This window comes from Hippocampus comes, unplaced genomic scaffold (genome assembly GCF_001891065.2).
Source record: "Hippocampus comes isolate QL1 unplaced genomic scaffold, H_comes_QL1_v1.1 scaffold322, whole genome shotgun sequence".
NCBI classification, from domain to species: domain Eukaryota; kingdom Metazoa; phylum Chordata; class Actinopteri; order Syngnathiformes; family Syngnathidae; genus Hippocampus; species Hippocampus comes.
Genome location: NW_017805137.1, coordinates 1353664 through 1378888, shown reverse-complemented (window position 1 = coordinate 1378888; position 25225 = coordinate 1353664). Strand labels below are relative to the sequence as shown.

At 43.8% G+C, this 25225-nt stretch overlaps 1 protein-coding gene across 1 annotated transcript in view; it reads left to right on the top strand.

Moving 5' to 3' along the window:
- Positions 1–24847, top strand: part of setbp1 (SET binding protein 1) — a 43524-nt gene extending 18677 nt beyond the window's left edge. Inside the window, exons 3-7 of the mRNA XM_019866909.1 lie at positions 13167–13588; positions 15363–17309; positions 17385–17589; positions 17694–18747; positions 22959–24847. Coding sequence (XP_019722468.1) covers positions 13167–13588; positions 15363–17309; positions 17385–17589; positions 17694–18747; positions 22959–23467 — 4137 coding nt within the window. The 3' untranslated portion in view covers positions 23468–24847. The remainder of the gene's footprint in view (positions 1–13166; positions 13589–15362; positions 17310–17384; positions 17590–17693; positions 18748–22958) is intronic.
- The last annotated feature ends 378 nt before the right edge of the window (positions 24848–25225 follow it).

Below are 25225 nucleotides of genomic sequence, written 5' to 3'. Positions count from 1 at the left end.
CACACCATGACAATGAGGAATTCCTAGACCGGCCAGGCCAGCCCGAAACTCCAGTCCATACGCTGGCTGTCAAATCTTACTTAAAAATAAAGAAATGTATCAATAAAATACCCTCCTTCTCATTATTCCAACTTTCTCTGTGTGATCTGCGTGCAATCATGGCCAACAACGAGGCACTCTAAAGTGGCCACAGCAGTGGACTAGCCGAAGGGAAGATGAAGTTCAGGGTGTAGGCATAACTAGCTAGCTAACTGCACATCGCTCATGTGCCACCTAACTCAAGTTCTTAAAAAGCAGGGAAGGGGGCCCCAGTGATTTTTAGCCATACCCCCAAAATTTGGAAAAGTAAAATGGTGAAGAATAGTTTAACACTATACCCCCGAAAAAAAGAATACTACATAGTCCTCATTTGCAGCTTTCCATCAATTATCTTGAAACGTTTATAATGTTTTGAGGAAGAAATCTCTGAATTAACTTCACAGTATCTTTAAGTTAGCAAATATGGTTTCTTGCCATGTAAAGTTCTGCATGTAGCTGATTATATCAACTCTTATGATAATAGATGCAGTTGCTAGCTGTCTACTCTAGCTAGCTAGCATCAGTCACTGAAACATTCAGGATCTATTTTGAAATTCAACTCAACCTTGTTATGTGCTCATGTCTCACCCTCACAGAAAGCTTTGTGGAGCACCATTTCATAGGTCCTGTGTAATCCTGCTAAATTGAAACACTTGGTATCTGACAGTGTAAGTGACGTTTATATGAGCGGATCCTCCCTCCCACTTTCCTGCTGCTTAAGTACAAGATTTTGTACAGTAATCCCTCTGTCGTCCACTGTTTATTTATGCTAGTTGTCTCTTAAGGATGAATTTTGAAAATTAATAAATGATTGTAATTGTGCCTGTCTGTCCCTCCGTCTGCATGTTCATCCCTTGAGGCTTCTCAGACTAAACAAACAGCTGTTTCTATGAGGCAGGGAAGAGCCACTAGAGTCTTCTGTTTAGTGGTCCGTTTCAGCACACACGTACACATACAAACACACGCACACACATTCCCAAATCCCCTGTGCTCCTCAACGTTTACCTGCTTTGCTCTGTTGGGTTTTTTTGGCCCCTTGTGTTTTTGGCCCTCTCCATCTCGCTCTCTATTACCCTGGGCTCGCTGAAATACTCGCTTGCTCTCAGACTGAGAGGAATGTCACTCCATGTGACCTCTCACCTACAACAAGGAGGGGAGCCGTTCTAAAGGAGGGAACGAGGGGGCAGCTGCAGTCATGTGCCCAGGAGGGAAATGCACACATTGCGCACAGGGCCAGGTTGTTAGCAAAGTGTTTAACTTCTTGTATAAATGCGCAGATGTTGCTTGAGATGTGGGTTAAAATGTTTTAGATGATGCTGTGAAATCAGTGTGTGTGTGTGTGTGTGTGTGTGTGTGTGTGTGTGTGTGTGTGTGTGTGTGTGTGTGGAAGCAAGTGGAGTGCAGCCCCACACAAAGCCGTTTATTGTTTATGTGATGGGGCCTAAGGGGAGGCGGGCAGCGTGATTGGTTAAGACTATTGTGTCTCACTTTGCCCATTCTCCGTGTCACAGAGGATGTCATTACATTGGCTCTCTAACCCGTCGCCATTCCCACTGACAAGCTGGGGATCATCTAAGGACTTTTCTGAGAGGAATTGTCCCTGACATAATCAATTATGGCTCTTTTTAATTCAGCGCAGCACATCTTGAGCTCTGCCAGTGTTGCTCAGACTTTGTCGGCTCCACATCAACACGGCAATTTGGGGGAAGAAAACGATGATCAGAGAACGATTTATGTCACTGGAAAGAAATTTTCAGGCAGAAGGACAATTCATTTTTTCAAACTCTATTCAGTGCCTAAATGTTGACAAAAAAGCTTTTTATGCAGTTCGAAACATTCAGTGAAAGAGCCCTTCACCACAATAAAATTGTTGAGACGAAAACATTTTGCCGCTTTGTTGATCAAGAAAATGTGAAATGGCTGCCACAAGTCCAAGATTCTCAATTCTCTGACTATTTTAGATAATATAATAACAGCGCGAAGGATGTGCCACTTTGAAGGCTCCCATAAATGCAGCATTCTTCTGCTACGCTATGATCGCTGTCCCAAAACTTTTTTCATTGACACGGCTCAGTCCTGAAACAAATGAATATGTTGCTACATATGTAATGATTGACACAAATGTATTATTTGACACCATATATTCTACATTTCAAAAAGCCTTAAAGCAAAAGTCCAATCAAACATTTCCCTACTAATTTTCAATCTGCCCGATTTTACCCATCGCAGGGTCTGTCATTTTGTCCTGTACTGCCATCTTCTGTCGACTGAAATTGACATCACATTGCCCAAGAGCTCAGCTTTCAAATGTCACGGCTCACCTGTTTTCCGGGTTTGGTCATATGACATTTGCAAGGCGAATCCATGGGCATTTTGACGTCACTTTCAATCGACAGCAGATGGCAGTAAAGGCCAAAATGGCAGCCTTTTTTTCTTTGTTTGTTTGTTTAACGGTAATTCTTATTGCACAAATGCAATATTGAACAGAATTCAATCTTATGACTAGTGGGGGCACATCAAACATATTCTTCCAAAAATAATTTTTGACTAGACCGCCACTTTAAAACATTACCTTGAAGTCAAGTCTACATACTGATTTTGTTGTTGTTGTTTTGGCAGACTTTTCGAACTTGATGTGGGAATCGCGCTCACTTCTACAAAGTTTTGCGCAAACGTAACATGCTATAAGTACCTTTTCATCCATTCAAAATAAAGAAAAAGCTTACACATAAACACTGCACCTTCATTCACATTTTTTTTTTTTTGTGAACAGTTTGTCTCAAAAGAAATCTGCAATCTCCTTGTGGTCTAGTTGTTGTTGATATGCCTTTTACGCAAGTGACTCTCTTCAGGATTCAGGTCTGCTAAAATGGCATTAATGTTTGTGGTTATTGTGCCACCTGTTGCTCTGCCTTGCGCTCATAAAGGGAGATTAAAAAAAACATAATTAGTGCGGCTACAACTGTTTTTAAACTGCCTTGGTTTGTGCGGTTTGGGACTGCTTGTTAGGCAATGCGTGCAGTTTATAAAATAGCAAAAAGTCACAAAAAGTACTTTTTAGATGCTTTTGTTGTCGTTAAAATGATTTAAGGTTGAAAATGGTAGTCGATTTTTTTTTTTTCTCCAAATGTTCAAATGGCATACTCCCATAGAAGCAACCCTAACAAGACAGTGATGCATTGCCTGGGAATAAGTAATCAGTCAGGTCAGCTTTGCCTTCGAGACCCCGGTTTGTCAGAGGGGAAGTGTTTAATCTCGGCACAGCTTCTGCCTTGAATTACCCATCATTCCACACAGGAAGTCATCCCCGAGGATTTAGGGCAGCTCATGGCTGTTTGATTGTTTCCGTTTGCAACAAAAGTCATCTGAGCGGTTGTACCGCGTTTCTCTGCGTCGTGATCGTGAGTGTGAAATTCTTTGAGTTCACTTCCCCAAACGTGTGCATTGATTATCCTTCAACATAAAAGGCGTGCTTGTGTGTGAGTGGCGCCGCATGTCTACTCATCTTTTTTGTGCTGAACAAGTGCATGAATAATTCTCTATAGTGGACGTCGTCGGCATTGACTATGAAAGAAGTAAATTGCTATCTTTTGTTGTTATTTTCACAAGCCCCACATGCATATGCCTACACAATGTGCACACACCATTTAAGATAATAGCAGGGATGAGATATATACTTTGTGTAGCATGTAAATGTGTGTGTGATTACCGCGCACATGACAAGGTCCAATTGGACCTTAATGACATGCTGCAGTTCTGCCAATCGAAAGCTTTTCTTCCGATTGACTCATTTCAGTGTGACAAGAAGACTCGGGTGCTTTGTTTCTATCTTTAGGAGCACTTCAGTCTGCAGTAGTACTGCTGTAAATGTGGGTGGGAATATTTTATTGCAGATCCACTGCTGTGCAATAAATCCGGTATCTGCTTTGCAGCGAGCGAAGGGACAAATTTACTTACGATTGAATGTTGAAATAAGGAAAGCAGGAAAGATGGAGTGTGTGATGCCATACTTGCAAAAAGATGCATCAAAATGCACAACCAGTATTTTTCTTCTGAAGGAGGAACACATCAGCGTTGGAGGTTTTCAATCGAGACCCATTTTCCAAACTTTCCCACCCAACTTTCCCAGAAGATGCTTTGGCTGGCGCACATGTCACCAGATCAGAGATAGTGACGCTTTGTCTCGGGGGCAGCGCGCAAACACACATGCACGCGCATCCATCCAATTTTATGGCACTCTGCCCTGATCCCAGTGATCCACTGTGTCCCACCTTGACACTACCAACACCGCCCCCCCGCCCCTCCCAAACCTCTTTTCCTTCTCCTCCCTCTTTTCTCTCCCCTACTGTGGGTCTCCTCAGGCGCATGAATGGAAGTCTTTATTCCCGGGAGAACTGGTGGGAAGAACGAGAGAACGGGAAACAGGGACGAGGAAGGGGGGATTCATAGTGTCTGTCTGTGTGTGTGTGTCTATGTGTGTGTATGTGTGTGTGTGTGTGTTGGCGGGGTTCTGTGTTCGTGATCATAAGATCAACATGGTGCTACAGCTCTCTTTCTTTCTCTCTCTATCACATTTCCCTCCTTTTCTTTGCATGCAGCTCTCCTGCCCTCCCCCTCTTCTAGCCACTTTTTAAGTGCTGCGGATACAAAGCTGTGTTAGAATCCATGGTGTTTGTTTGCAGAGGGTCTGTGTGTGTGTGTGTGTGTGTGTGTGTGTGTGTGTGTGTGTGTGCGTGCGTGTAGCTGTCAGAAACACAGATCACAGGGAAACGGCACTCTGAATGGAGCTTGGGAGAGGTGGGGGGCCTTGGGTAGTGGGGGGCAGGGGGGGCCTAGAAGAGGAGGTGGTGGTAGTTCCCACAGGGAAAGAGTGGTCAGGTCCAGAAAGGAGAAACGCGGGTAAGAAAAGAAGGGATGAGAAGAGGGGAGTGGGCTCAAGGCCACTGAGGCAGGGGGATACATCGGTGTGTTGTATGTGTATGGGAGTTGGGGGGCGGGGGGTGGTGGATCAGATTATGATAAGGTGTCAGAGGGAACAAATTGCAAATGCTCAGGCAAATTCACTCCTTGTTTTTCTTGCTTTTCTTCCTCCCTCCCTTTCTGCTGTTCTCATTCTTTCACTAACCCCCACTCCTCCTCTATTCTACCCTTCTCTCTTTTTCTGTGACCCCCCTTCTCTCTCTCTCTCTCTCTCTCTCTCTCTCTCTCTCTCTCTCACTCACCCCCCCCCCTCTCCCCCTTCCCTCTCTCTCCCCTTCTCCTCCTCTTTGTGTGTCTGTCTGGACAGCTGCCCAGTTCCATACACAGGGAAAAATGAAACACTCTAACCACCGGGCATGCTGCCAAATAAAGGGCTGCGAAAAAGTATTTGAAGGGCAGCATGTTTGTGTGTGTGTGTGTGTGTGTGTGTGTGTGTGTGTGTGTGTGTGTGTGTGTGTGTGTGTGTGTGTGTGTGTGTGTGCCTTGCCCCTGTGTATATGTGTCCCGAGTCGTGAATTCTGGGTGTGCCCGTTTACTAGGGTGTTCTTTCCCAGTATGCACTAGTGCTGCCAGGATTGCTCCATGTGAGGAAAAAGTTCCACATGTGAGTTTATACAAGAGTGGAAAACAAAGAGGCTGCGGGAGAGCTAATCTGTTGGAAAGGCTGCTCCATAGCAAAAATGGAGGTGAGGGGAGTACAGCCCCTTTATTAATTTGAACGTTCAAAGCTCTGCTTACCTGCTGTGTTTGCTTCACACATTTGTCAAGAGACTATACGCCGATTTGAGCGACTCGTCGCCTCTCACTTGGGTGATTGCGGCTCTTAGTCACTTATTATCCATGACCTCCTCCACTCCGCTCTGATGGTTACATCACCAGTGGGAGGGAATTTGCACACTTCCATATCTGCCTTTACCATTTGGGTGGTAAACTGCCTTTGTGAGACCAATGCATGTTATTGCAGCGCTGACCCAGAGGAAGACGTGCGAGGAAAAAGGTTGTTGACCTAGCTGAGGAGTATGACCTTTAACCCCTCAACACAGGGCTTGAAGCCTCGAGGGAGAGTGCTGTGTAATGCAAGATCACATCAAATAGGCTTGTTGTAGGTGTGGTCTTTGCAGTATAGTAAATACATATTAGGTCAACCCGGCAGAGAATGAGCAGTGTGGAAGTGGTTGAAACCTCCCAGTCATGCTTGCAAATCGCTGTGCTGTTGTCTAAATCGCTGCCCCCTGCTGCAGACCAGAGGTATTGCAGTTACCTCACAAGGCACATTTCAAAAGGAGAGCATGCAGAGAGGGCCCACCTCTGCCAAGGCTTCGACACAATAAATGAACGACTGTGACCTGCAAAAAAAACCCTATTTACAATAGGACACATTTCACATTTCCATATTTCTAATACCTTGTGAACTTAATGTCTGGGTGATGTAAACCACATATGAACATTAGCTTATTCCGTAGCTGTGCCTTAGTGCTGATTGGTGCTTGATTGTATTCCACAATATCCACTTTGCTGCAGTGCATACTTTTCTTGTTGCCTTAGCCCGCTTACAAAAATGCCGAGATGTAGAGGAAAGCCGGCCAACCTGCAAGAAGCTGTATTATTTGATGTACAAAATGTGTTATTATTTTCCTGTGGTTTTCCTCCTTTAGTTTGTCAGCTGCCGATACTGTAGCTGATGAGGTCGGCAACAAGGCTTTTTTTTGTGTGCTCATTTTTCTGAAATGTAATGCAACCCGTCCGTCATAAGACATAAACGGTAGGTGGACATTATTAACAGACAAGAGGATTCACAAAAAACAAAATGGACACTGAAAGCAACATCATATCACTACAGTAAATCAATTAAGCGACACCCCCTTAAAGGTTTGTCATTACTGTTTGATGAAGCAAGATGGTGGCAAAGGACTATAATTTTCAAAGTGAAACTCCACAACTCCCTTCAATATACTGTACATATTTCCTTGTCACTGAGGTGCCACAAGTGGGTGATGTGACACTCTTTTGTTTCAAATGAAACTCCTCAACTCGCTTCAACATAGTTCCTTGACACCAAGATATGACAAGATGGTACCAAAGTAGTTATTTTATTGCTTTAGCCTGAGCACAAAAACAGCAAATAGGTGAGGCTTTTACCGAATAATCAAGGATAGGTTCCCAATACATTTTTTTGAATTGGGAGAATTCCCGAATTCCAAGCCAGCCATGAACATCCAAGGGTTCGCTGTACTTTCGCAGAGTCTATGCTGCATTCTGTCTGCACAAGCTTCTGAACAAATCCACACTGTGACATTAGAATTTGGCCTGCAATACACTGACATGACGCCTTTGTGATATTTTCAGTGGAAACATGTGGTCAGACATTTCAATTCATTTCATCATTTTCGATACACGGGTAGTGGGCTGCTCACATGGCAACAGCCCTTGCAGCCACCAGACTCATAAGACTATTCATAGTTATTTGTGTGCCTATGAGAGTGTGTTTTCTCTGGAAATGAATCATGGATTGTTTGCGGCATGGAGGAAAGGGTAGAGGCGAGGAAGCTACGAACAAAAAAAACTGAACTGGTGCCAATAAATCTACCTCAACTCGAATGGGGGGTGGGGGTACTGTGTTTTCTTCTTCTTGTATTTCGCTCTCCTCTCACCGTTCAAGAACAAGATCTATGCGTGTTGTCTTCATTATCGGTCTGTGGCCACTTTGCGGTTAGTGGGGAGAATACATTTTGTTAGCATGTTGATGTTTGTGTGTGTTCATGCTTGTATCTTTTTAAGGCCGTTTTATTGTCTGTCTGTACCTCTAGGCCTACATTAACCCGGAGCAGTAAGTAAAATGAGAATGTGGGTGTGTATCAGATGCTTGTCATCCTAATAGTCCGTGGACTCAACACTCCCAACCAAAAGTATAACTTCTTTTTTTTTTTTTTTTTTTTTTGTGGACTGAATACATCTGGGTTTGACATCTAAAGATTAACATGAAACAAAGAGATTATTTCATTACCAGGTTTTAATTTGAAAACTGCAATTAGTTGAACATGTAACAAACATTAAAACTAGAAAGCTGTCTGGGTGAAAATCAAAGCGTGCGAAAGAGAGGATGGGAAATCCATTACAGCCTTAAGACAAACATTGCCCATAGCCAATACAACCATTTGGAATGTCTTGAAGAATAAGGAAACCACTGTTTTCCTAAGTAACAGCCATTGAAATACTAGATCAAGGAAAACAGCAGCAGTTGATGACAGAAACATTGTGAAGTATCTGCGAAGAAGTCCAAAAACAACTGTTAGTGACATCAGTAACAACCTGCGGAGAGCAGAGGTGAAGGTATCAAAAGCTACTCTTTGCAGAAGACTTGAGCAGCAGTGCAGAGGCTATATATACTAGATGCAAACCACTCGTCCGCATGAGGCAAAAGAAGGCCAGGCTGAAATATACGGAGATGAGCATCAAAAGATTCCGGTGTAACATTTTATGAAAAGATGAGACAAAAATTATCAAAGCAATGGGAAGGCTAAAGTTTGGAAACTGAATTGGAAAGGATCAGCACTGATCCTCCAGATAGAACGTCATGTTTGAAGCAGAGTGGAGGTAATGATCTTAACTGATGATATAAGACACAATGACAGCAGCAAAAAGAAAATCTTAACTTTCCATCCATCCATTTTCTGATCCGCTTAGCCTCACAAAGGTCGTGGGCGTGCTGGAGCCTGTCCCAGCTGTCTTTGGGCAGGCAGTAGGCGGGGGACACCTTGAACTGGTTGCCAGCCACTCTCCGGGCACACATTGACGAACAGCCACTCGCACTCACAATCACACCTAGGGACAATTAAGAGTGTCAATTAACCTGCCACGCGTGTATTTTTTCAATGTGGGAGGAAAACGGAGGACCCGGAGAATAATCCCGCAGGCACAGGGAGAACATGCAAACTCCACGCAGGAAGTCCAGTGCCGGAATCGAAACCCTGCACCGCTCCACCGGGAGGCCGACGCGCGAACCAGTCGACTACTGGGCTGCCCTTAACTTTGCTTGTCAAACTAAAATATTTTCAGTTGACTGCAAAAATAAAGGACTTGGCCTCATGGATTTGTATTTGAAGAGGAATGGATGCTTATGTGTCAGCGTACTTGCACACGGGCATACAGTTGCACCACAAGCGTGCATGTGTGTGTTTGTGCACCCACCACAAGCGTGTATGTGTGTATGTGCACCCAAACACTCTCGCATTATTAATCATTCATGCTGCTCAGTGTTTGCGTGAGTGTGTGTTCTCAAGCTCGCTTGTTGTGTTAATCAGGTTTCTCATGCACATGAGCATGTGCCATAATAAACAGCCACTACAGCAGGCATGCAAGGACAAACCCAGTGTCACTGCCTGACTGAGGGAGAGGGGAATGAGGGTAAAACCAGACATTGGCAAGCTCAAATATAGAAAATAAGTACTTTCTCTTCCAGTAAGTACTTTGTGATGACTACATTACATATTCAGAGCCGGCTGTGTGTGCATAACTGTCTGCGAGAAGCTAATTATCTGGCAAGATGCTGAACCATCTTGATTAAAATTGGTGCGCTGGCTGTGCACGTTTACGTGTTTCTAACGGATAGAGCAAAGGAAACAGTAAAAGCGTTGACGGCGTGCGCATCTATCACGCGCGTGCGCTTGTGTGCCAATGTGTACATGCTGAGAGGCTCGCCTGTGGTTAGGTTACATCTCCCTGCAGCGCAGCAGAGCGGTGTTTTGTTGCGTCATACTGAGTCTGTTAATAACAGGCTAAACCACAAAGGCCGTCCGCTGCCCCATTTCTCATCTTGCAGCAGACACTGATTATGCGGCCATGACACGTTAAGCAGTGTATTGTTGTGTCACACCGCACGTCAAGCCTTTTCTTTCGCAATTTTAAGTGGCTGACAGTAAACCAGCTGTGGATTTAAAGTGGGCTGAAACCTCTTGGGTTGAGCATCTTCTCTTTCAAGATGGGGGTCGGCCTCTGATTTGTTGTCATTTGAAAACATTTTCCCCATTGAAAAGAACCCGCTCCAGGGTCAACTGTTGCAAAAGCAATGTGTGCGCCGACAGTGAGTAACAAGTGTACAAAGTCAACTATTGTTACGATTGAAACTGTAGGTAGAACCTGGGGAGGAAAAAGTTTATGGCTTGGATCGTGATGACATTTCAAATGGTTAGTATTACTATTTGAAATGTTAATTAGTGCTACAATTGTATTTAGAGTAATGTGCCTTGCTGTAAGCCCATTTCCAGGTTACGTAAGCATGGATGGGAGAGATGTGGCGGGTTCTTTTCCGACTCCTTGAGGGCCTATTTTTCCTAAAAGCAACAAGCAAGGAATCTTAGAAATGTTTATGGTGCTTTTGAAACATTTGATGTCTTTTCAGCTCAGCGCAGTGGTCCCTGGGCTTTTTTTGGGCCACGGACTGCTTTCACGTCAAAACATATTTTGACAGAGTGGCACAGAAACAAATACAAAGAAATGATTGAAAAAAAAAACCCAACTCATCATCACACTGAACGTATGTGTCGTAATTAATGGGAACCCTGTGTATGTTTCTCTCATCAACAAGCTGGCAGGTCTCATCATGTGTTTCATAGCGTAGTGTGTTGTAAGACAGCACACCATAGCCAGGTGCAGGAAAAATGTCTCTGTTTCACTGTTTCTCTTTCACTGGTGAGTTTATTGTCTTTCGGGACAGACTTGCATATTTTGCAATTGACTGTGCTACCAGTCGTATTTTGGTAAATTACTTCCACATGCTTCTAGCTTTAAACGTCAATATGTCATAGTATAGTTGATGACTCTGTTCAACACCTAAACTGGATTATTCGTGAAGGCGCAGAGATATACAGAACGATTCCCCACATATAACAGATAAAGTATTTCCATCCACGCTTCAGAGCTGCTTTTCTAATTTACTAATCCTCTCCCTTGTTACAAATGTAATTGATCACTGTTAAAGGAGGCCATGTAGCAGCTAAATTTGTACCAGGTAAGTTAACAGAGGCACACACTCGATTTGTTTGTTACACATTCTTAATATTTCCCAATCCTAAAAAACAAGATGTAAGATGATTAACTTTAATTGTAGAATTATTTTGTATATTAGATATTAAATATATTGGGTAACTTCCGATAGCAGTTTCGTATGCTTCATTTTAAATGTCATTAATCAGTTTTCTTTACACAAAAGATAAGCAGTTTAATATTTTGCATTTTGATCACACACTCTACTGAAGGTGAATTGCATAGTCTTTTAAACCAGAGTCACGTGATGAGGGGAATTAGGACCCAGGAGCAGACATCAAATTGAAGTCTTTATCTATGAAAATACAAAGTACCTACAGAGAGCAGGGCTGGATGCAGATGACACGTACTGACAACTGAGTAATCCAAGTTTATATACTTTGAGACATCAAGCCTGCATGACAAATAAAGATACAAAGCATGAAAGAGCCACAGCAACTGCACAGCAACCGAAACAAGAAGGAGGAACAAACAAGTCACAACAGTATGCGCTGAATCGTCATTTTTAGCGTCAGCGAATCTTCAATGTTGACAAAGGTGTAATGTCTCACTTGCAGCAGTGCAAAAAAAAAAAAAGAATCCATTGTTAGATACATCGCAATGCAGTTGTAAACCTTTCTGAATCAATCAATACATTGAAATAATGGATGGGGCTGTGCCATATAATACTGTCCCTCATAGCTATGATAGTCTCCACCGGCGATTATTTTGTAATTTGTGTATACAATGGGTGCCACAGTTGAGTTTCTGAATTCGGAGGAGCTGCAAAATAATTTGCAATATTGTACACCGATAACACCAACCTAACAGGACATCATGACGCTTACTGACTGTGAATGTAACATTTGGAGAAAAATTCAACTCAAAGCCAGTTGAGTCGCTTGCAGAGCGATCATGACCGACTCAAAACAAAAAAATAAGAGTTGCTTACTTAGAAATGTGGTGTTTCACTTCAAATAAGCTTCTAAGTACAGATGCACATGTACAGTAATACGTGGAAACTGAGGACCGTCAATCTATTTCGTCATTCATATTCCTCAGTTGATATCCAACTGAAATGTCAAGGTCATTTTAGTGAAACTCCAAAATAGAGTTTAATAGTTCATGTTTTAATTACATCTAATATTTAATTGCATTAAATTACTCGAGCAAAATAAAATGTGGCACTGGCTGACAGCAAAACATTAATTAAAGTCATTTTCAGTGTCGTTAAAAAAAAAAAAAATGACAGACATATTTAAAATGCATTTGTGATGAATAATTGCCATCAGCTCTGAAGTGAGGGCTCTGCAATAAACTCATCAAATTATAAATGGGGTTTTTCCTTCTGTGGAGTACAGCGCATAGAGCGCATCAGCACAATCACCAAATTGTGGTTTCAAACGCAGGAGCACTCTGGAGAGTTCGGACCGCGTTTGGATCAGCACCAAATTGCACTCCTTTACAGATACCTCCCGCATTTGTCGTTAGGATTCGTCCATAATTCACCGTGTAATCAAGCAGAATGACATGAATGCCCTAGCTTGCGAAATAAATGAACACGATAGCCGTGAAAACAGGACGCCCTCGGTGGAGGGAGTAATGACGAGAATAAAGTCACAATAAGTGTTACGACTGCGCATACTTCAAGTGAAAGGGCAGTCAAGGACACAGTTGAGTTCCACAACGGTGTTTTATACACTGTGTGCTGTCAGACCCCAACCAACCCCCCCCCCCCCCCCCCAGCTTTCGCAGCATGCAACATCCTTGCCACAGGAATTTAATTGCTCTGTAAACAAGCCTTTTGTTTGGTCTGCTCATGCACACAAGCTGTATTAAATGCCTCAGTCAGCCAGCCCTGTCGTGAAAAGAAGAATCTCAGCGCGCCTATGCCGACAAAATACGAAGTTAAAATACGTGAACTGTATCTTACTATGGAGCCTAATCTTACGAAGCCAGGAAATCGTTTGACTGAAATGATCACTTACCGTTATCATATCCATTCTTTTCCCCCTCTCCTCTCTGTGATGTGATGTTGTGATGATGAATGCCGCAACCATTAATTGTTTGTTTTCCGTCTCCCACAGACATACGAGCGCCAGTTCAGAATGCCTGAGCAGAGAGAAGGAGGCCTATTGCAACTACTGGGAGATCCCTCACCAGCTAAACACCAGCCTCGCAATACTGTTCTTCCTGCGCCTACTCTCTCCCCTGTACAACCGTTGCAGCACACCCCCACGCAACAATTCCAGCACGTTCAGCAGCACCAAGTCAGTCCGGACTGGATCACGTTTAGAGCACCTTCGGTTTCTCCAGCCAATCCGACAGATTCCGAGCCAGCCGTAGAATTAACGGGAGCCAGTAGGAGTGCAAATTGTCTCATGGATTCAAATGCACTTTTTCCACGAACTGCGACTCACAGCCACTCGCCTCAGAGATGTTTGACTCCAGACCTTCAGTTGCCAGTTGTTACAGATGCCAGTATTCTCAACCTTACATCTCTCAGCAGGTATTTGCCTTGACAGTGTTTCTCATGACACATTGGAGAAAAACAACACCCTCCAATGTAGAAACTGCGACGTTTTCATCAAGAAAGTTTGACTAGTGAAGATTGTTGACCAAAAGGCGAAATGCCCCCCAAAATAAATGAATGCAAAACTGATTAACATGCTGCAGCACATCATAGCGGTCTGTAGATGCAATGCAAATCCACTCCATGATGTACCGTTAGGCAAGCAGCAGAGGGGTGACATCAGCCCACTCTGATTAGACTGATTACATTTGGCATCATTCACACATTATTGCCTTTTAATCTTCCAGCTGAATGCCTTATTGCTGCATTCTTGAGGTTGAGAGGAGTCATCCTGAAAGAGCCACATATTTTATCTTCATTTATTTTATTTGTTACATTTTATTAGAATACAGAAGTGAGAATAACACATTTATTAACTTAATCATCACTGACCAACTCTATTTTCATTTTTAGGTAATCATCTTAAATTAAAATATAAGAAACATTAGTGAGTATGGGACGAAGTGACATCATCAGAACCACAGTCGCGATCTTGCCGACTAAAACAACACATTAGAGCAAGCCTGGTTTAATTAAAAAAAAAAAAAAAGATCAGTAGGAACTGAACTCTGTCAGGTTGTCAGCTAAAGTATGCAGATTCATTATTTCTGAAGAAATTGCCTTTGAAAAGTAGTCCGACAGCACATTTGACAGCATATGTGGGACACGAACTTAACCGCTAGCTGCTCTCCACTAGACCAGGGGTGCCCGAGTCCGGTCCATAAGATCCCCTATCCAGCCTGTTTTAGACGTCTCCCTCCTCCAACAGACCTAATTCAAATGATCAGCTCATCAGCAAGCTCTGAAAAGCTTGATAATTTATCCTGATCATTTGAATCAGGTGAACTTTGACTTGCATCCTGAATTCAAGTCAAGTCAGCTATATTGTCATATATGCTCTGTGTGCACAGATGAAATTTCTTTCCTCTCAACCACAGTGCCAACATGCAGTGCATTGAAAGCACACACAGCTAAAAATAAGGGCAGCGGAACTGAACTGCACAAAAAGACATGAAGACATCAATAAAAACAAATCAAACAGTAAATAGGAAATAGCAATAAATAGCTTCACGATTGAACATGATTTCAGGATGACGTGTTGATAGTGGTGGCAAGAGTTTGTGATGGCAGTATTATAGACTAGCCTCAACTACATTTGGGAAGACGAGTCAAGACAGTCACCACGCCACTGTGCACCGCTGGGAACACCTTCCAAATAAAAGCGTACCAAAGCATTGATGTCGATGTAGTCTCCGGTAAAATACGTTTTTTTGAAGTTGGCCTTCTCACTGCGTGTTACCGTCACGCATAGCAAGAACAAGGGGTGCTGTGGCTGTCTTGACACCCACGGACATCTGTGTGCACACCAAATAAACAGGTACTCGAGGCAAAAACTACGAGGTGTTTGGAAGAGGACTCGTTTCACCCTTAGTTTGAAGATAGAATTTTCGGGGACACTTCTACAAAGAATGTCAAAACCCATTGAGACACATAATAGCTTTACGCTCAATGTTTGACTCACACTCTTCAAAAATAATGAGAGCATTGATAATGCAATGTCATTTTGTTTGCATAACTGTCGTTGATGTCTTGATGTCATGGTAATCCCATTTTGTACCGTAATCCGATTCATTGTACATTTTTCTGATACCTTCAACAATATTTCAACAGAAACTGTTCTCATCTGAATTGTTCTGTGTTCTTTATTCAGGGGGAAAGGTTTGCAGGAAGTTAATGAGCAGCTCTTTGGGAACATCAAGAGGAAGTATGGCAGGAAGGACTCCCAGAAGATGCTCTCTAATCCTCACAGTGCTGACACGCTGTGGGGAAGACAGTCTGAAAAAGAAACGGGAAGCCCATCTCATTCAGACAGGCAGCGCTACAGACAAGAAGAGACGACTGAGCAGTTTCATGAAGAAAGAGAGCAAAGAAGGAAGGATGAAAGAGAGCGAACAATTACTGGTAGGAGAGGGGATGATGAGGATAGAGGAATGCCCATGCTGACAGAGGAAGGAAAAGGAAGAAAGAGGCGGAGAAAGCCTTCTTTAGATGAGTCCTTTTCTGTTGAGGAGCAATCTCTACAACGACAGGACTCGAACACCACAGAGAAGTACCAGCATAAGCCTCCAGAACCCAAAGTAGCTCATAAATCGGAGATTCACAAAAATGATTCCAGGTTCACGAGTCAGGTTGAGATCAGTGGAGAGAAAACAGAGAAACCTGAAATACCGGACAAAGGTGACAAAAGAGAAAAGGGAGAAAGGGTAGACAGGGCAGAAAAAGATGATTCACTTCGGAGTGGGACTGATCCAGAATCACCCTTCAGTATGAACAGAATGAAAAAGAACCCAGTGGGTCGTCCCAAGAACTGTATTGATGCACATAAACACAGAGATCTTGCCCTAAACATCAGCAAACCACCAAACTTCTCCACAAGTCCCGGACTCCCTAGTCCAAACCCAAGCCCGAGCCCTAAAGGAACAATGAGTCCAAGCATAAGCCCGAAACCTCGGCCTAACTTTAGCCCCAGCCACAGACCGAGGGCAGCCCTGAGTCCGAGTCCCAGCCACAGCACCATCTCTACAGTCAGCTCCAGATCAAGCAAGGCTCAGGACAGATGGTCCTACCTGAAAGCAAAGAGTCACCACAGCATCACCTCACCCCAGAGAGACAGCTGCAGTAGTCCATCAATGATATTTGACCCACCTTCGGCCTTCCCTATAACTCCTTCTAGTCCACTTTATACAAATACTGACAGCCTGACCGTCCACACGCCCATCAAAAGAAAACGAGGACGCCCCAAGAAGCAACCCCTTCTAACTGTAGAAACCATCCATGAGGGGACATCCACTTCACCGCCGAGCCCCCTAGCACAAGAAACCTCTGCCGGACTAAACCGCAGGAGGAAGACTAACCCACCGAACGCAACAATTAATCCAACATTAGTACAAATGGTGTCAGCAACTACCAGTTCCAAATCCAGCGGTCTGAAAGTAAAGCGTGGCAGAAACAATTCAAAGCCAGTAAATAAGTTAAAGCTTGGCAAGATGCAAAGCATCCTGAATGAGATCCTGTCAAGCTCCAGTAAGAACAGCACCCTGAGGTCTCCTTCCACACCTGTTCACCCTGCTATGAATGCCATGGCATCAACCATTGAGGCTCGGCTGGGAAAACAGATCAACGTCAGCAAGAGAGGCACCATCTACATCGGTAAAAAGAGAGGCCGTAAACCCAGAGCTGAAACGCAAGGCTGTAACCCTGCCAAAAACGTCAAGGAAAAGCACTCCATGTCTGTCCCCGCATCCAGTCTCTACGAGAGCCCCGTTGTGAACGCCACCACTTCCTCTCCCAGTTCCAGTGCACCACCAATGAGAATCAGCCACTCTGATGCCACTATGCCTAGTCTGCAGCCCATCTCAGCCCTACCCCCCAAACCTTTAGTCAGAGGATTTCTCTCTGGGGGATGGAAACTGTCACCTCCACGTCTTCTAGCTAATTCACCCTCCCAGCTTTCCGAAGGTGCATCCGTGAAGGAGGTCACCTTGTCTCCCATCAGTGAGTCCCACAGTGAAGAGACTATTCCGAGTGACAGCGGGATCGGCACAGACAACAACAGTACGTCGGATCAAACCGAGAAAGGCCCCGCCTCTCGGCGCAGGTGCAGTAGTCTTTTGTACGTAGCTAAGGAATTGAAATTGGTGCTGTTGTTAACTGTTGTGTTATATTGTGCCAGGTATTCCTTTGATCTGTGCGGGTTTGAGGCCACGGAGGCTGCTGCCGTCGAAGCATCCGCCAGAGGAAACAAAGCTCGAAGTGAACGACAAGCTGCTGTGGACAACTTCCTTTCTCAGCAGGAGAAGAAGCAAAAACATAATCGACGTAAAAGGAAGTGTCTTCAGAGCCGGGATCACCTTCACTTTCTGTCTGAACTCGAGGAGGTTGGCTGCCTATTTGATTATTTTTACATGACTTTTACCGTTTCATAGTGTGATATGCAGTCAAATATGTATTTTTCTCATCCTGTCCAACTCCCCACCACTAGGTTGTGTCAAAGTTGCAGCAGCTACGAGTGTCTCACAGAAGATATCCCTGCTTCTCTCAGAATCCCTATCCCTCGATTTTCCGCCTCAACTTTCATCATTACTACCCGGTGACCTATGACACCTACCCCTGCGACTCCAGTTCGTATATTCGTAGGAGTGCTGATCTGAAGGCCAAAAGGAGACGGGGTCGTCCAGCCAAAGCTAGTGAGCCAATTGCCTCGAAAATACCTTTTGTTCAAGGATTTGGCTATCCACTGGCAGGGGGAAATTACTATGCAGCACCGTATGCTATGCCTTACACATCCCATCTAAGCCTAGGCTATTTCCCCCCGGCGCCTCCGTTCTACCTGCCTCACCACCCCCTTGGCCATGTTCCGCCATCACCATTTATGAGACCTGCTGTCCCCCCTCCCAAGGCTTTCCACGCCAGTGGACACCCAAAGCTCCAGCCCGGGGTCAAGCATCGCGGCATCACTGGCCAACTTCAGGGGCCCTCTGTAAGAGGGGATGGCTTGGGATCAATCGGCGGTAGTAGTACAGGTGGTCTCGGGGGTGTTCGCCTCCATAAGAGGAAGCACAAGCACAAACATAAGCACAAAGATGAACCCCTACTTTCTCCGCGAGACCGGCAAGAGTTGGGCGGGCTTTTCAGTGGAGCCAAGGCCAGTTCACATCGCAACCTTCTTAGTGACTCATCCATTCAGGGCCCTTCAAAGCATCAGGAGAAGAGGACTGACGGGAGAGGCTCAAGCCTGGGATCCACTTTAGGGATGTTCGAGTCGGAAAAGCTGTCCTCGCACTCTCTGTCAAATGGCCATTTCCACTTGCGTCAGACTGGACCGCCAATGAACAGCTTCATGAGCAGCTACAGTAGCCAATCACAGCAACCGGAATCATCTTCCTTCCTCTTCTTGGGGTCACAGGAGAATGAGTGTGGTTCAAGGAGTAGGAAGACGAGGCCTGCTGTGTTTGGAGATCAAGGGCTGATGTCACTGCAAACTGCCAGGCAGGAGCCAGTACAAATGAATGATTGCTCCAGTCCACCTCTCTCTGGTAAGAACCACTTACTGTGCATTAAGATACCGCTAATGGGAACACGAGCACTTACCTTACACTACACACTATGTACTTATCACTTATACTTCACAGCCAAATCTGTAGGCAGCTTCGAGTGCTGGGTTTTTTTTGGCCGGTGGGGGGGATAGATGTTCAGTCAATGCCAAATGTACTCGTACCCCGGTCAGCTTCTAAGTTAGTCTTAAAATTTTTGTTTTTGTTGTGTGGGTTTTAACTGGAAATGACAAAAAACACTGTCTATTAAGAATTGCCAAGAGATGTTACAGTCATTAAAAAGTTTGTTTTTTTTAGATTTTGATGAAAGCTCAAAGTCTCAAAGTATTCATAGCTTTTCTCCAAACAGGCAGATTTCCATTTTCATTGTTAATTGAGCAGAATGCTAGAAGTTAGGTCCGATAGAATAGGGCATCAGATTTCATATCCTCAAACTGAACAGGAATGTCAATCATTTCTGATTTGAATGTTAAATCAAATAGACAAAACACTGAGTATTTGATCACTAATTTCATTTCTACACAAGTTTCTTGGAGAAGATCATTCACTGATCCAACAAATACAAGTGAACTCAGTGTTAAGCCAGGGTATAAATTATTTGGGATTTAACTATACTTTAGATCGCTGATTTCATGGGTGTGTTTTAATCAGTCTTGATGTGAATTACGAAGCATGATGACATTGTTGGCTTTCTTCGGTTGTGTGATTGAAGTTGCCTTATGGGCAATGGGTACATGTTCAAAACCGCTTCTTAAACACATGTGCAACCTGTCAAGACTTTCAATTCAAAGGGGATCATGTGTGCCAATATAATTGGTGTCTGATGTATTATTGTGTTATTTAGTGATTATAATGCCTTGATTCCCTGCAGTGGCAATTTAATTAAAAAAAAATCTTTAGTGTTGACAGCGTTACCCTAATTGTAAATGAATACGGATGCATGAAATGTACAAATCTAATCTGATTTCCAAATAGTCATGTGGATTTTGTTTTAGACTCTGAATTCTGCTGCTTGTGAGCACATCTGGCTTGGGATCGACAGAACGTAATGCATGGATGGAGACAACTATAATTCACCAATCTCTCCACCCCCCCCTCCCCCTCCCTTCCTCCACTCCTGCCAATGCCTTTGCCAGAGATATATTATTCACACAGTGTGATTTATTTTCTACAGACACGCCATAAAAAGCCCTTGCCTGTGTTAAAAGAGCTGGCTGGCAGCCAGGGGTTTAATGACTGGGGCCTAGTCCAGTGGCGGGGAGGAGAAGGCAAGGGCTCAGTTAAAATACCCCCCACCCCCCACCCACTACCACCCCCAGGGTATCCAGGACGGATGACTCATATATACACTACTCTCCCCAAACCAGCACATCTCCTTGTCCATGTTTCCCTTCCAGTTTATGTCTCCTATCCTCCTTTTACACAATTTTCCCCCCTTATTTTCCTTGGATGGTTTGGAATCCACACCTCCATATGCAGACTTTTCCCTCCACCTCTTCCTCCCCCCTCACTTCCCTCTTTTTTTCCAGGTCTCCCCTCCCCCTTGCTCCCCCATTACCCTCTCCTTTTCCTATTCCCTCTGCCCCTCCTCTAGCATGACTTACTGCTTCACTTCACAGCTTTAGTCCAATTAAAATACAGGCACATGTGCACGTATGTACCAGAACACACACACACACGCACGCACGCATGCACGCACGCACACACACAGCCATATGCAGGCACAGAGGCTCACGTTAAACATCGCTGGGGTATTTTTCCACATTGGCTACACTGTGTCTGCTATATTAGGCTTTACCCGTATTTTTTCAGCACATCTCACTGACAGTTCTCAAAGAGAGAGTACTTGCTTTAACACTGGATTAATGAGGACCTATAAGTCCTGTAAGTCACATGCTCACCCCTATTCATGATGCCAAGAAAGATCTTATAAAAAAACAACAGTCGTCAAAGATCAAACCAGCACTGTGTGTGTACCAAGGGCTTCCTATTGCGCAGAGAAGCTGGTCGTCAGCGCTATATGGACCCTCGCACTGCTCAAGGTCATCCGTTTTATGTCCCGTGTATGCAGCTCATAAATTTCATCTACTTTGTGTGTGTGTGTGTGTGTGTGTGTGTGTGTGTGTGTGTGTGTGTGTCTTTGTGGGTGTGCGTGTGTGTGTGTATATGTGTGAGCTAGAGCTCAGTTGGGCTGATAACATGTACAGCTCATAAACTCTTGATACTTATTGCTTTTCGCATTAGACTAATTTCATTGTCTGCCCTGAATTCTCAAGTAAAAGTCGAATGTGATGTTGCTCTGAGATGTAAATGGAGGGCGGTCAGGCCTCACGTTATGTCTCCTCAAACTCACTTCATTAGTAAGTGCCTTAGAATAGAATTCAGGACCCTCAGTCCGATGTAGCGATACCTCATGTACTACCGTATAATCCGTACCTGGATTACAGGTAGGAAAGTTTGGTGTCAAAGTTGACATAAAGTATCGTGTGAAAGTTTTGAGCCACCAACATCTCTCTTGTTTTTGGACTTTTTTTTCCACATCCATTATTTTGATGTCGTAAACCAGGGATGGGCACCCGGTGGCCCCCCAGCCACATGTGACCACACTCTTGAGTGCCCCGTGGATTCCCCTCCCCCTAATTCTTTTTTTTTCCAAGCACACAATATACATTTTGCCCCAAAAAGGGTGGGAATAGGGAAAAAATATTGGAACAAAAATGCAAAATATGAAAAAATATTGTGGGAAAAAGTGTAAGCATAACTAAGACATGTCTGTCATCTAGTGGTGGTTGGTGATACTACAACTTAAAACTACAGTCGACCTCTGTATATTTGCGGTTCGGCACCAAAGTTTTTTTTCATATTTGGGATATTTCACAGTTTTTCCAGGATTGTTTTCTCCCTTTTCTGCCTGTTTTTTTTTTTTGAAGGAAAACATATATTGAAAATTTTTATTAAAGAGTTTTGCGGGGGTTGTAAAAACTAATCATAAAATAAAATGTATTTATTATCCCTTGTATGATGTTATATTGCTAGCATATACTGTTGTGTACCAACATCAACATCAACATAACGCCACCCCAAAAGGATATTAAATCACAATTTAAATACACCCTCCAAAATTCCCAAATTTATTATGCTGTCACTGATTAAAATGGTAGAATTCAGCACCAGCTGCCCAAGTCAGTCTGCGCTTGCGCCGTAAGCATTAAATATGTTAAAATGAAAATCTTAACTATTTGACTATATTCCTGAAAAACCTCTCTTAATCCAATATGCCACACATGGATGGCATGTATTGAACTAGGCGTTTTAGAGCTCACTGTAGATTTGTGATACTGTGGCAAAAGCAAAAAAATGGTGGCCTTTGAAGGAACAGGAGTAAATGGTTAAAAATAGAGAACAGCATTTTGTCTGCACGCTGCTTGGGGACTGCTGGCTGATTGCGCTTTTCCTTCATGTTGATGGTGGTGGTTCATTTGGAATCCTGGAATCAATGCCCAGACGGAGGGGGAGGGTGCCGGGGCCTTAAGAGATGGAAAACAAAAAGAATGACAGAGATGGACTAAGCTCAGAAAGAGGTTACTGAAATCAAGAAGGAAATTAGAAATTGCAGCGTTAATTATACTCTGTGTGTGTTTGTGTGTGTGTGTGTGTGTGTGTTTGTGTGTGTTTAGATAGCTTTTGGCAGCCTATGCTCCAGATGCACAAGGTTGTGATTGTGTGGAAACATATGAAATGCTCGAAGGAGACATTTCTGTGGGTTTCCTCCTCTCTGCTCCCAAGCAGACAATTACAGGATAGGATATGCGCTCTTGGCTCAGCTGGGCTTTCAAAGGCTTGCATGAATATGTCAAAATTAGCAGGAAGCTCTTCAAGTCGAAGAAAAAAAAAATAGAAGACATTCCCCTCCATGAGCAAAATTGGCATCATGTCTTTCTTGGCCTTGGAGAGGATGTTCATTTTAATTAGAAGTTGAACTCTTTCTAAATGCTGTGCTTTTCTTTATTCACCTTCTAGCGGGAAGTTCTTCAATCGGAAGAAAAAAAAAATAGAAGACATTCCCCTCCATGAGCAAAATTGGCATCATGTCTTTCTTGGCCTTGGAGAGGATGTTCATTTTAATTAGAAGTTGAACTCTTTCTAAATGCTGTGCTTTTCTTTATTCACCTTCCTCGTTTTGGCTCTTGCAGGTGCTCCCAGTAAACGACGGTACAAGCGCAGAGAGGTAGAGCAGATCCAGAAGGAGGTGAGAAGGATGCATTCTTTGAACTTCGAACATGTGCAGAAGATCCTCCGTGCCAAGCGCCTGCAGCGGCAAGCCAAAACTGGAAACAACATCATCAAGAGACGACCCGGACGGCCCCGAAAACAACCGCCGGATGATGAATCGGGTCCGGCCAACAGGAGGGAGGAGAACCGGGCCGGCGGTCGCGGGTTGGACATGTTGGCCGGTAAAAGAGCGGATGGAAGGACTCCGGGGATGCCTGTTCTGGAGCGCTGTGATGAGCCACCGGGTAGACAGAGCCTCAGGCCCACTTTGACCCCAGAGCCTCTGGAGTTTTCCAATCACGATTCCATTTCGGCAACCATCGAAAAGGTGGTTCATAGAGCCCGCTCTCTCCCTCCGCCGGCCAAAGGGGGCAAACGCCGGGGCAGGGCCAACAGCAGGGACAACTTATGGGCCCCCTCCAATCAATAGACCCGCCGGAGAGAGCAACTCTGTCAATGAGCAGGAGCGTTGAAAGGAGCCGGCGCTGTTTCATCCTTATCAGATCCAGTGCCCTTATTCCGGTGACTCCGCGGTGCACCTTGATTTAAGAGAATGAAGACAGGTCAGAACAACGGCGGTGCCAGCCCTCAGTTTGAACATGAGCCTTTTCAGGGTTCCTTGGACCTGCATTTCATATGGCGCTATCTGCTTTCATTTGATCCTGAATCCGATGCTCATCGGATTGCGTGGTACTAACGGCAGTGTAGGATATGACGGGACTCTTCGTGTTTCTGATACAGTGATGCGTATGGTACTTCATGAGACTGTATCAGAATGTGGCGTGAGCCAAATATTTACCAGCAAGGGGTGGGTGTGGGGGAGGGGGCGGGGTTTAGGGGCATATTTGATTCCTATAAAACTGTGCAGCTCAGCTTTTTTTTTTTCTGCCTTTTTGTGGGAGCCTGTCAAAAAGAACACAGCAGTAATGAAGCAACCTTACCCTGATACTTCCCCTGGTATGTCACGTCTGTGTTTGTTACCGTACCTTCTTAGAATGGCTTTTATTGGTCCATCCCCGCAGTTTAATCCCATATCCTTTTTTTTTTTTTCCTGCTTCACCTCCTCCCAATCTAAAGGTTTATTACCTATACAGGAGAGGTCGAAACCTATCCTGGACGCTGACTTAAAGGCAATATGGTGGACGAGACTGTCCTAGACTGTACATAGACAAAACATCCATTCTCGCTTACCTTGTACAACAGGAAACCAGCTCACAGACACGTACTGGAATTCAGTATATCCGATTTAAGTGCTGTACTATAGACAATGAACGTTGCGTATTGTTTCTATAACCAAAACACAGACATGGATGCGACACAAGACAAGTTTGTTTTCAGATAGAAACCACACGTATTCAGTCATACACTCATAACTGTGTTTATATCTTGGGAAGGGGTGGGGGCATTGTATACAGTGTGCATATCAGGTGTGTTTGTGTTTTTTTTTTTTTGTTGTTGTTGTAAACCTTAAAAGTTGGTTTAATGCACTATGGAAAAAAAAAAGAAAGAAAAAAAAAGCTGTACCCTTGCATCAATCAAATGCAGCACTTAAATGCTTGTTCCAGCCTTATGCTTTTTGGCCTTGGTGTGGATATCCATTCCAGAGAGCATGCATTACTTTTAATCAATTTGTATATGCAGGCTGCGCAGCCAAAAGCGTCAAACCGAAGCCCGGCTATGGATTGAACGGAGAGGGCTGACTCCAATATAGTGTTCTGAAAAGCTTACCCCACTCTTTATACTTTCATTTAAAAAGAAAAAAAAAAGAAAAAAAACAAAACAACAACAACATATTTTTGGGACAGAAAATCAAAAATTCAGTATTTTATGAACCAAAGTCTCAGTATTAATTGTTTTATTTAACAGAATTCAAATCAGCGTCTTTATTGTGTTGGAACCAATGTAAATCACCCCGTGGTGCACTCTAGAATGTAGCCAGGATTGTTTTAATGTCAATGTGTACTGTGTCCTTTTATCAATCTCTTCACTCGTGTTTATTCCGTATATAATAAGAAATATTACTCAGTGTTCTATTTCAGGAGATTCTGTTTTGTTAAGGGTTTGTTTTTTTTTTTTGGACAGGGTGGGATTCTCAGTTGCAGCAGCTCAACTTGTGCCTTATGATTTGTGTTGTTCTCTTCTAATAAATGGCATTTGACCTGAGAAATAGCAAAGCGGCATTCAACAT